The following is a 13,098-nucleotide window of genomic DNA, read 5'->3' on the forward strand; positions in this document are numbered from 1 at the left end:
TTTTTATGAAAAAATATATTTTTTATTTTACATTCAAGCTTTGTAAAGCAGTTTTCAAAGTAGAATATATCTATGTTAGATCAGACGTATTTCAATTTACATTTTATTAATTTAAGTGCTTTTTTTATACCTGACATAATTTCATATAAAAAAAGATGTCGCTTAATTATTTGCTATTAACCTTTTGTCTGGAAGATCATTTATATTTCAAGAAAAATTCAGACTTAAGATTAAAGAAGCTTGCCAAAACTGGCACAATCTTGAATGAATAACGCTAATTCCTCTTGTCGGGTTATCTGAGATTTTTCTCGTGAATGCAGTCACGAAATAACAAATGTTGAGAAGCGACAGAGAACGTCTCGCTCGCTGATAAGGCTCACTCTCGCACGGTACTTTTGTCAGTGAGCTTACGCAGTACCTCGGCGGTACTTAGGGATGACAAATTAGCGAGATAACTACTGCGGTTGGATAATAAACGCGGCGGATGGAACGCGCTCGCTGTAACGCGGCGCATGAGCGCGATAATTCCAGAATAATTATCAAGTGCCGGACCGCGCGTGTATCGATCAAAAGCTGAACGCGTGCACGTCTTCTCGTATCGCGCGTCGGGGTCGACTTTGTCATTGTGCGCCGAACGGGCGCGATTAATTACTAATAACAATTATCCGCGAATATTGCCGCGCACGACTTTCCGTGAGTGTCTGGTTACGTTGGCGCTACAATCCCGCCGTAATTCCACCGATGTCGACGCTCTAATTCCAACTAAACGGTTACCTAACCGATCGCGCCCTTTGATACAACCGCCGCTGCGCCCGTATCAATTTGGCGTCAGGTAATTGCCAGCTGCTTCGCCCCGCATCTAGTCTTACGAAAGTTTATATAATGCTGTAATAATTTGATAATATTGTTATTACGAGTCGCTTGCTTGTTATTGCTCGTGCAGTATTAATTTCACAAGTGCTTCTTCTGTAATTGAATAGTTAGGGTTTGACGGGCTGGAAAATGTTATGTGCTTACCTTTCCAACATTATTTCTAGATAATACTAAAAAATGAATTGAAATAAAATTTATTCCGTAGAAATAATCGCATACATAAAAGGGAAAGAAATTTTACATATACAAGGGATTATTGCAATTTTAATTAAAATTGTAATTAAAAAATTTCTTTATGAAATTATAAACTTTTCATGCAGTCTTTTTATATTCAGCTCGATTCACCTCTATTTTTGTCTTCCTCCGTACTCGCAGCGATATCTGTCGCGCGACGAATATCGATTCGCATACAACTTAATTCGAACTTCCTTCTTATCGGAATTTTTACCGGGCGAGCTTTTAAACTAATTGCGCGACCCGATGTAAGGGACAGATTAAGAACTCAAAGGAACGTGAAAAGTTGTGCCAAAGGACCTCGTAAAGGACCCGGGCTTTTTTCATGCTCTTTCCTCATCCGTTTCCGGACGCACCCTTCCGGACGCCCCTGATTTTCTCTTTTTCGATCTCTCCTCGCTCCTTCGCGGCAACACGAAGTTTTCTTTCCGTTCCTTACTGCGAGGTAAAACTCCATTACACGCGACATCAAAGCTGCTTTCCCTGATGGTCAAAGCGAACTATAAGTCCTTCGAATGCGGCACCGCGAATGTTGGTGTCCTCGAGAGGGTTCGATTCAGGTTCGTGTAAGTTGAATACGATTCGACGGAGTTCGGGATTTGATTTGAACGACATTACGTCGTGATCTCACGATGCCTCAGAGTTAATTTCGTGGAAATCATTAAACCACCGCGCGAGGAACGCTGTCGAATCCTTGGTTTCGATGCATCCGAAGTTCGTGTTCATTTCCGTATCACTTCGGGAGGATCTTATTGATGTTAACATAGTTATACGCGATGACTGTTGTCTAGCAGAATACACTTACATTGAATCTATTTCAAGTATTTTTATTGTATTGCGTTTCGGTGCAACAGTTTTAAATTTGCTTATCTTGCTTTATTGTTTCAATGTTATTATATTTTTCATGTTTTTTTTTTTAAATTGTTTGTTTTTAATTTTTATTTAAATTTAAATTTATATAAATAGATTTTATGTAACTATATTTTTTTATGTTGATCCTTTGCAAAGCAACTTTTCAAGTCTCGATTTCTCTATTATCCTCTCTTGCAGTTGCAAAATACGAGGTAAATACTTATATTTCTATGTGAGTTTCGGAAAACAAAAATATGACAATTGCTGCAGATAAAAATTCAATTTCCCACGGGAAGTATATCTTCTGTAGACAGTATTTCGAAAACAAAACATGGCTCTGTCAGCTTTATTTTATTCTTGAAACTAAATGAATAGAAAGCTCGTGTCTCTTTTGACTCGTCCTCGTATATTCGTTTTTTCTTTCTTTTTTTTATATATCGCGTGATTTGACAAGATTACGAGTTTATTTTCGAGCCAAGCACCGGCGTTCGTCATTCGAAATTCCAATATCTCTGCTGCTCGTTCGACAAAGGCGACGGCGATACCTGCCAAACGGCGCGCGAGAGCTATCAGAAAGAGAGCGGGAGAGATTTACCGATATATCGCGCGGACACAAAAGCTGGGAATATATTTCCGCGTCCGGCAGGACGATCGTCTATAAAATACACGCCGCCAAGTCTAGACAAGCTTAAGCGGCGGATGACAGTTTTACGTCGGCGTTCGTTGGTTATGCGAGCGGAGTGGCCGTCGAACGGCGCGCGAACGGGAGCGAGAAAGGCGATCCGCGGGCATATGACTCGTATCAAATTGCGCGAGCACGTTCGATTTTACGACACCCGTTGTATCCGGTAACGATTACGAGGCGAATGACATTGACAGCGCGTTCCGGCACGAGACACACTCCTCGGTCATCTCATCGCGGAGACAGTAATTGGAAATTACGACAGAGAACATTCTCGACACGAGGACACGACCGCTACGACGTCGTAAGATCGCTACAGCGAAGAGGCAGCATGATGCTCGTCACTGCAAGGATGTGTTTACGACTATCGGATTTGCCTCTTCCTTCCGATGTCCTCCTGCAGTGGTTCTTAATCCTCTTGAGCGCGTTTTATATTCTCAAAAATTTTCCGCGCGTTCTTTTTGACAATTTTCGCATTTTAGTAAAAATATTGATATCTCATGTACAGTATTCTGTATAGGTATCTTTTAAAAATCTGTCACAACGTGGAAGAGACATTTCGTAATTCGAGGAATTAAATCTCTCGTCAACAACCACTGCTTTATAGGAACGGAACGCCGTAACTTTGCGTCTTTGTGAGTTCGGATCTGACAAGGAACATTCATCACGATACTTCATTGATTTTTACGAGATATCATGCGGCAATTTTAGATAAAAAAAAACAGAGAAAGTTACGTATTATAAAATACCTGATTTTTCGCACAATATTAGAATGTTTAATTAATGTGTTTTAGGAACACAATTTAAGTGTTTAGTTAAAAATTATGCGGTTATAAAAAATGGTCAATAATATTATGCAATATAAATTTCGCTACTATTTTTTTTTTGCAAGTGTTAATGTTTGGGTTTTAAATATCGAAGGCAAGAAACAGAGCTAATCCGATATTGGAAGCATCGCGGTTCGGCGGCCGAGATTTACAAAGTGCAAATCGTCTTAGCGTTTTCGGCGCGAGATCACGCGCCGCGTAAGAGCGTCTTCAGAGGGCTCTCTCACCACGTGGTCCATTTCTATCGCGGCTGCAATATAACGGGTGGCCCGGTGAGAAAGGCGAGCGGCGGCGAATTTATGGGCAGCTCCGAGATTATTCCAAGACTTACGCGCCGAGGAAAAGTGCATCGCGCTAAACAAATTTATGGCACGCCCGAGATTATGGCCGACGAGAAGTAGCTGGAGAGCTCCCCGGCGAGTTTTCCGAACCGAAATTCTCCTCCCGTCTCGGCTGTCTTTTCTCTTTTTGCTCGGAGCGGCACCGCACGTTTTCACGGAAGCGTCGATCGCGGCTGGATATCCTCTCGATTTATTTTCTTTTCGTTAAAAGTTCTCTCTTCTCGTAAATATATAGAACCTAATACGGTACAGGCCCCTACTGTGAAACATGTTGTACTTATATCTGAGTAAGTCCGCCTTAAGCCTGGATTGTAAATATGCGTGCAATAAATAATATTTTCTTTTAGATCAAAAGATTTAAAAGTGACTAAATTACACAGATGAATATATATCGTGTTTTTGATCAGTGAAATCTAAAATTATCAATGCATTGTTTCAATATGTTTTGCAGTTCTTTTGTCACATAAAAAATTATTTGGAAAAGAAGATTAAAAATAATAATAATAATAATAATAATAACTGACCTTAGTTTAATAATTCTTTTGCAGTATCTTGCAGAAATGCATCAATTTCTTAATGTCGAGAATAAATCGATAAATAGATACGATTATATTTTTTGATAACTAATATGTCGCATCTCATGATTACGTCATTTTCAAGATGATGATTATCATTGATAAGTAATGCAAATTAAAAAGCAACGTGTACCAATCATAATTAAATTTCATGATGATTGATCATTTATGTGCGAGCGAAGCTTAACGTGCGATGGAAATTCGCGGGCGAGTAAATTTCTATAAACATTATTCATCATCATTGCGAATAATCCACGAAATGCGATTAAATCGACGTCTCGCGAATCATTCGGGAAAACGTCATGTTCTATAACAGTTTAATGAGCAGGGCTGTCTCGCAACGTGGATAAAAAGCCGAAAAATGAAGCAGCTAGCAAAGTAGTGTAATTTAATGAATTCATATCAAGAAACTGAAAGCTTCGCGTTTAATCCATATTTAATGACGCGACGTCGCGGGACTTTTCTAATGTTTGAATCGCGCGCAATGATTGTAATTAATGTCGTGTAATGAATCGAAAGTAGACGTGCAGGCTTTAGAGATTATACCGAGCACGCTTGTGATTATGATAGATGAAAAACATCACGCCGCAATGAACTTAAGCTAATGTCATGATTGATTAGAAACGGATGTTACATTCCGTAATAGTAATTACGTTCGCTACGCGATATAAGTGTACGTTATATTTTCTGCGCACTTGTTGAGCACGATTCCGATCGATACACAATTGATTAAATTTATTTTATAGCTTCCCAGGCCTGTCATTATAAATCCGGAAGCAACAAGCATGTTTACTGCGCAAAGTAATGACTAAATAATCAATGTATCGCATAACCGTATACATTCCAAGTAATTACTTTTCAGCTTTTTAGTAAATAGCTTGCGGGAGTAAAAACGTAATTAATATTTTCACGTAAAAAAAAAACCCTATTTAGGATTTGGCCGAAAATTCTACTTTGACTCCTTAACACCTTTTAATATACATAATAACGCGCCAGATAATATTGTAATGCAAATTTTCTGTTCACGGCGCGATTTTTCCACTCGTGTGAAGGCAAATAAGAGTTTTATAATAAAATCAAGAACTTTTAGCAACGCACTTAACTCAAACTAAGATATTGTTTTCGAATCGCAATACAGTAGCGTAAGTGATGATGCCTGTAAGTTTCTTCAACACATACGTTGCGACTTTCACGATGATTACTTTTTGCATTTCATTCGGCTAAGTGCGCGAAAATTGGACACGTGCTGTTTTCGAGGTTGCTAAACACGAGAAAAGTTGTCGCTACGCTACTTGCAATTCGAGTTCGAAAGCTCATTAAAATCCATCGAACTGTGAGAAAAGCACACATTGCTCTCTTCCTAACTCTTGCAGTTTCCTAACTTTCGTGACGACTTGTATCTTAACCGTTCCAAGATATTCTCTGCATTCGTCTAGCAGTTTGTACATTGCCGCTGTATCGAAGTGAATGATAGTACCGTTACTTAATAGATATTGTTAATTATTTTGAAAAATTAGCAGTACACAAATTAGTACGAGTAATTTGATTCAATTTGATTAAAAACGTAATTCTCTCTCTAAAATATTAAATATTCTTATTTCTTTTTACCTTTGCGAAATATTTATTACCATCTTTTATTTAGTTTATAATTAATTCAAAATCTAAAAAATTTTTCCTTGCAACAATCTTGTGTGATTCCGTTTTATATATTTATATATTTATTAGCTGTCTTTGTGCATTTATATTCTTCATAAGTTTCGCAACAAATTATTTTCTTGCATTCATATGTGAATTACAATTCATTATTTTATCTTATATTATTATTCCATTACAAAATACATATCTTCTAAACGATATGACGTCACTAAAAACATCTAGATCAAATTTATTCTAGTCTGTCTAATAACAATTACAAAAACTACTCTCGAGACATATAGACACATCTAATAGTGTACCGATAGCATTCAGAGTTGTTGGGGCGGGCGTTAAGCGGGCTATGCGAATTTGCGGGAGCAATGTACTCTCCGTTGTTGCGGATATCTAGAATTAACTGCTCGTCGTCGTCTGAGTAGTGTTATTACGGAGTGTGCCGTTGCCGAAAGCTGACGTCGAGAGGAAGGAGTCGGGGAAACCACCGCGAATTAATGGTAAAGTCGATTTGGGCTCACCGTTTGTGCTGAATCCTGAGGCCTCTTCGGGGGTGCAGTGGTACACCGTCCTTCAGCCAGTGTACTTTCGGGGGTGGTGAGCCCCTCGTCCTGCATACTAGCTTCACTCTGTCCCGTAACCTCGCTATCGAGTCCCTGAGTTCGGACAACGTAACTTCTCGCACTGAAATCATAAGTTAGAATTTCATTAATATCTCGCTGCGCATATTTTGGGTATATCTCCGATAGAGAATTTTAATTAACTCCTAATATTTAATACAAAACTGTATATATATTTAGTCATAATTTTCTGGCTACGAGGAACGATCGTGTATATTTTATACATTCATTCAAGTTCCGAAATTAAACCAATTTTAATCAATAATATACGTAGGATAGGTTTTAATAATTTTTTTTTCTTCTTCAAACAAAAATTTCACATACGCAGAATAAAAAAAATTATCTCGTCTTGCTTGAAGCTCTCTTCAAAAGTGAATGATGCGCAATTCGTATTCGCGAGCGAAATAGAAAAATACCGAAAATACCGCGCGTTATTTTTGGCAGATCGTATACTGCAGAAGAAGCTTTTCCTTTCGGCAACCGGATACGGCTATCCGTCGGTTTTGGCAAAGGCTGTCGCGTCGCATTTCGGCCAGAGGCCGTGCGGCATATCGCAACTTGGCTATCGAATATCGATTTACAATTTCGTTGTTTTAGGATGGAGTGTAAAAACGATCTGTAGAAAAACACGCATTTATATTTATACACACAGGACCGATCCGACGTATCTACGAATGGATATTTTTCACAAATGGATACAACATTCTTGCTTGATGTCGGGTAAGTTGTATACGGGAAATACGAGCACAAATGTGAATATTTATTAGAATCGTAAATACGTATAGGAAAATCGATACATAAGAGATGATGAATAATTTTATAGTTTGATATGAGCAAGCAGATAAGATTCATATCTTTGAGAAATTAATATTTGATTTATAGTCAAACGTTATCTAATCGTTTATAAATTTTGTGTATTTATTATTATTTAATTAAAGAAACAAATTTAAGGAACAATCATTCTTATTAATAATTTACCAAAATTTAATATTTAAAATTATATGGAAAATAAAGTTTTATTATTTTATCGATTTATCTGACGCTTACTTTGTAAAAATATGGATATTTTTGTTAAGAAAAATATATGCAAACTTAGTTTTAAATATCTAAAAGAATGAAAGCGAGGAAAACCCGTGACATCTCGTATGAGCTCGTATAATTTTTTTCCGACATAAAATATGACCGCGCGAAACAAAGCGACTCCGATATGAAGGATAAATGAAGAGGAAGATTTGCGTTAATAAAAACGACGGTGGTATTCCATCCCAGATCACATGATTTCGAAGATATGATATAAAATTCCTGGTAAAAGTACAACAGGGAACGTTCAATAAGTTCTCGTCTATTATATTCATGTCGCATGACAGAGAATGATAATAAGGCGCTGTTAGCAAAGATTTCTTTGTCAGACTGCATGGCACAGGACGTCGCCATCACCGTTTGATTTATTATGTTTTCACGTGCATACGGTAATCCCATTCGCTACTAATATATTTCTCTTCATGTCGCGTGTAAATAAAACTGATGTCTCTCTGTAGATGCGTTTGAGAAATTAGAATAGAGCGCCCTTTTGTTTGATAAGATTGACCGTTTGATCTTCACCTCGTTAATACAGTTGATCAATGGTAATTAATGTAGCGCGTCATAAAGTACGAATCAATAATACCAACCAAGGGATTACGTTTTGAAGGGTTATTATGCATATTGTGGACACATCAAAGTAAGTTTTTAAAATTACTTGAATATTCACTAAATTGAACAAAATCATATTGATTAAGCAAGAGAAATAACGTAGCGCTGTAACAATTTGTCTACAACAATCGTCTGTAGCAATTTATTTACAACAAACGAAAACGTAGCACAAACAAATGCCAATTCTCTAAAACGTTTCCTGTCAGTTGCTTTAACGCGTTGAAATATAATAGCTGTTTTCTATATATTATTCATAGTAATCGCGTTGAGGAAGTTAAAGTTACGCTTCGTTATCGTCGTCTCTCGAATACTTGTCGTAAATTTCATCATGGCGTTTGGTCGAAGGCGTAATCAATAGCTCTCGATTTGCATAACAGATTCTTTACTTAATTGGAACACGACACGCTTACAATTCCTTTGATTTAAATCGAATTGTCTTGCTCCAGAATGCGAAATATCATGTATTGTATATCTTTGTATTGAAAACGATACCTCTACACTATAAACATCATGAAAGTATTTTCTAATAATCATATAACACAAAGAAATCAATGTAATGATCAGGTATATTGCTTTAGATATATTACTTTTTTATATCATACAAGTTAAAATTATTAGATGATTATTGAGCATTAATTATGTGTAAAAACATCATTATATTATCTCTCTGACATAATAGATTATGATATATAATATGTGCAAAATTTGGGCAAACACATACGAAACGGAAGCATCCGGTATTTATTCGCGAGCATCGCTTATGGATAGGATTCTTGCTTGATAGTTAAACACGTTACCAACTGCTATTTACTCGGTGAACATACCGCACCGCGACTGAAAACCGTGCGGGATAATTGCGTCACGGTGAAGTTTATCGAAAACACGACGCGACCTGATTATCTTTGACGCGTCGTGCCGCACGGAAAACGCCTACAGCGTTTAATATGTCGCCCGACGCGCCGTATAACAGACGCCAGATCTGCGACATATGAAATACAGAATATTACGGGACGGGTTAGCGAATAGAGCGGTTTCGCGTCTCGGAGCTTATTAGCATCGCGACGCGAGTGCGCTTTATTTTAATATAGCCTAGTAACAACGTAGCATAGTTTTTTTAAACAGAAAAAACGATACTATTTTCGATACGTAATATTTGTTCGCCCAATATTCCTGACCGTTATTAGGGACTGTAAATAGAGTGAAAAACTGAATAGAAATAAGTGTCTATGCTCGCTTTTGCGGTATAAAAACGAAGAAAACAGGTAAAAAATGTGAATAAGTGAACGTGCGACTTGTACAGATTTTCCAGGCGCAACTACAGTGACTTCGATCGATGCACAGCCAGACGGCGCAGTCTGGCGACGGTTATCAATGCCCTTTAGCGACAAACCATGTTATCGAATCCTTGTTCAAAGACACAGATTTCCCTGCTTTTTATTCGCGTGTCGTCGAATAGGCGCTTTTTCTTTGTGAAGCGATGTTGGCGCAGCTCGGAGATAGAGAAGTGAGGACGATACGGGTAAAGAGAGACCATTGCCAATAAACTCGGTGAAACGATATTTTATCAGCATAATATTATTGATGCTTGAAATTAAATGAAATTATAATGCGATTTTATTATTCTCTTTTGTCTTCATTGATAATCCACATTTGCAGTAATACATCGCGTTTATTTTTATAACTGATAATTAATTTCACTACCTGTGACACATGTTAACTTTACTGCCTTTATAATATATCATCGTTAATTAAACCTCAATAGAATATTTTATCTTACGCAATGGATTAATGCGTTTCATAAAAATAATTAATACCTATGATTATAATATGGATATGCCAGAGAATTTGGTATTGTATGTAATATTGAAGTTTGGTTCATCATACATGTATTAATTTTAAAATAATCGCGTTGCGCAGTTTCGGGCTTCAGCGAGACGCAGAGAAAATATTTTTCATTCGGAATACGAGTTTCAGAAAAAAGGACGAAAAGAAAGCGGTCTGAAAGGGATTGCGCCGCAACGAAAGCAATTTCAGTATGTATAAAAAGTGCTGTAACGCAGTTATGACGCCGTCGTCGCCACCACCGCCGTCGTGCCGGTGCGTATCATCAACGGTAAACGACGATCGCGATGAAATTTGTATAATGCCCCCGCTAATGCTCGTCGTATTTTTGCGCGCGGTATTAAACCGGATTAAGCCACACGGCGGTATTCGCTCCGTTCCGTCCAAGCCGGAAGTGCTTTTGCGCGTCTCTCACTGAAAGCGTGGCGGAAACTGGTCGGTTGCGGTCAGTGCGGTATCTGAAATTCACTTCGGAAAGGAGAGGATTTCGCGTTTGATTTCAAGCACTGTATTTATTATCATCCTATTATATATACGCATTAATGTCAGTTTTTCGACGGATCAAAGGCATAATTTCTGCAAGCGGGGCTAATTATTGTAAACATGGCGAGAAGAATATTAAGGAGAGTCAAAGAGTAGAGATATTTTTTTAAATCTTTTTTAAAAAAGTTGCTTTATCTTCTGACTTTCCTTTGTAGAACCACAATTATAATGTATTAAATTATTAACACAGCAGACAAAAGTTAATAATAATATTTTTATTACTGATATGTGGCATGTTTAAATATCTGTACGAAAAGGATTTTCGCATTCATAAATGAATAAATAAATATTATGAAATTAAAATATTGCAGAAATGAATAATTAAAATGTAACAATCGAAATAGGATACATTTGGAGTTACAAAATTTCTAAAAATTATCACTGTGTATTAAAATTATATTCTTTATATTTTCAACAATAAAAAAGATTAAGTTCTGTTATATATACATGTATCACACACAAGGATGTATATCCATACAATTAGCCGAAGCGAAAAAGAATAAAATTACGAACGGGGCACAGAGAGAAACGAAAAACGAAGAGAAATAGATAGATAGACATACCCATAGTATTCCCATGGCAATCACGGAGTGTCCGAAATGACATTTAACGATTAGCGGGGCGGTGCGATGCCGAAATTCGAATTTAAACGGTGGAGTCGATCGGAATGGAATTCGGGACTGTGAGGATTTATACTGAAATTTCCCGCTCGAAGAACCGGGCAGGCTGGCGAAAAAAAAAGGACGACGGAGCGTCACAGGTGCAGAGCGCCGGATAATGATGCCCGACGCAGATCAACCTGACGAAAATGCGGAAAACTGTTTTACCGTACGGTCGGTCCTCGTCGTCGCGTCCTTCGACAGGTTGAAATTAACTTTTCATCAGCGTAATGCATCTCGAAATTCAGGAATACTTTCGCGAAGAAGCGGGAAAAAAACATGCTGAGGATGTTATCTTGAAATTCGTTTAATTTCGCGCTTTAAGCGGCGGTTTTATCAGTTTTGGTTAACTTTACTTACAGTTCAACTGATTTTTTAATCTGTATTTGCATCACGGTTTGATTATTCAAGAAATGTTTGATCCTGATATTTATGGCAGAAAAGTACGATCTGAAAATAAACTAGCGTAGATTACATTTATTAATAAATATTATTATATTATCAATAATTATAATAAAAAACAAATTTTCCAAAAATTTAGAAAGCTACAATTGATTTATGAATAATAAGAAATATTTGTGCTGGATTATCTGATAAATCCATTTGTGAAATTTGCCTTTAAAAGCCGATAAATCTGATATATTAAAAGTAATGAAATCCGAAAAAGATGAAGAGTTAGAGATATCTTGACAGAGCAAAAATTGGAAGCAATGTTCATTCTTGAAAGCGTTCGGAAATAAATCGATTGTGTATCGGAAACTTACTTTTCGCATACGCCGTTGCAAAATGTACATCACTCACAGACACAGATTCAATATTAAAGGACATCTCCTTGTAAAACAGTATTTGCGTTTCGCATTGTAGTGAGGCAAATTTTCGTCAAAGCGAATTTCTTGGAAGCCCGAATACCTTTGACAAAATCCCGTCGCTTTCGGATTCGTCGGGCCGTCTTGAAGCGTTTGTGCAGCGGGGGTGGATTGCGAGGCAAAAGAAAAATCAAAAGCGAAGGTGGAAAAAAGTGAAGTACAGCGGCCGCCAGTCGCAGCATGTCGTATGTTGTCGCGGGTTTGAAAAATGCCGAGGACGAGCAACGAGGGAAGGGCGTTTGATTAATGAATGCGTCACCGAAAGAGCAAAATAACAAATAGCGCGCGCGCGCGCGCGTAGCGGGGGTTGTAGTCGCCGTCACCCTTTCCCTCGTTCCCGCTGCGCGACTACTTGATTCATAGGTACGGCGTTGCATGACGAGACGCGATGAGGGCCGGTCGAATGCGCACGAATGTGGCCTTTTTATCATAATTCGAAGGCAATTTATGCTAAGTCGCATTGCATGGGGCTTTAGTTTCATTTTTATGGCTATTATTTTAACCGGACTTTAATCTGACACGTTACCGACATTCATAATGTATAATAGTAGGTACGTAAAGAAGCGGTAAAAACAAGAATTCTGTTCAAACAAAAATAGTTTTATTTCTTTTAATATTGTTGAAGTGGCTGCTGCAAAATGTTTGACATATATCAAAGGAATAACTTGAAACTTATACGATTATAAGAATCTTGCACCGTCTTGTCGATTTCTATCAAATCTTTTTCGATTTCGCGGATGAAAATTTTCGATATCGCGTCGACGTGACGATGCACGCGATGTCAAGCATGACGTTCAATCCGACGTCGAGTCACGTTTAGGTGTTCAATTTACCATTATTTTATC

The 13,098-nt window shown here is 37.6% G+C and overlaps 1 protein-coding gene and 1 long non-coding RNA gene across 3 annotated transcripts in view; one reads left to right on the plus strand and one right to left on the minus strand.

Moving 5' to 3' along the window:
• Positions 1–13,098, plus strand: part of LOC105668497 (uncharacterized) — a 238,541-nt gene that overhangs the window by 127,862 nt on the left and 97,581 nt on the right. The window lies entirely within an intron of this gene.
• vn (membrane-bound neuregulin protein vein) overlaps positions 1–13,098 on the minus strand; it is a 309,296-nt gene that overhangs the window by 126,646 nt on the left and 169,552 nt on the right. For both annotated transcript variants that reach the window (XR_001100113.2, XM_012360915.2), the window contains exon 2: positions 6,553–6,715. Coding sequence is in view for 1 of the 2 variants with exons in the window: in XM_012360915.2 (XP_012216338.1) it covers positions 6,553–6,715 (163 nt within the window). In the remaining variant the exon portion in view is untranslated. The remainder of the gene's footprint in view (positions 1–6,552; positions 6,716–13,098) is intronic.

This window comes from Linepithema humile, chromosome 7, assembly GCF_040581485.1.
Source record: "Linepithema humile isolate Giens D197 chromosome 7, Lhum_UNIL_v1.0, whole genome shotgun sequence".
Lineage (NCBI taxonomy): Eukaryota > Metazoa > Arthropoda > Insecta > Hymenoptera > Formicidae > Linepithema > Linepithema humile.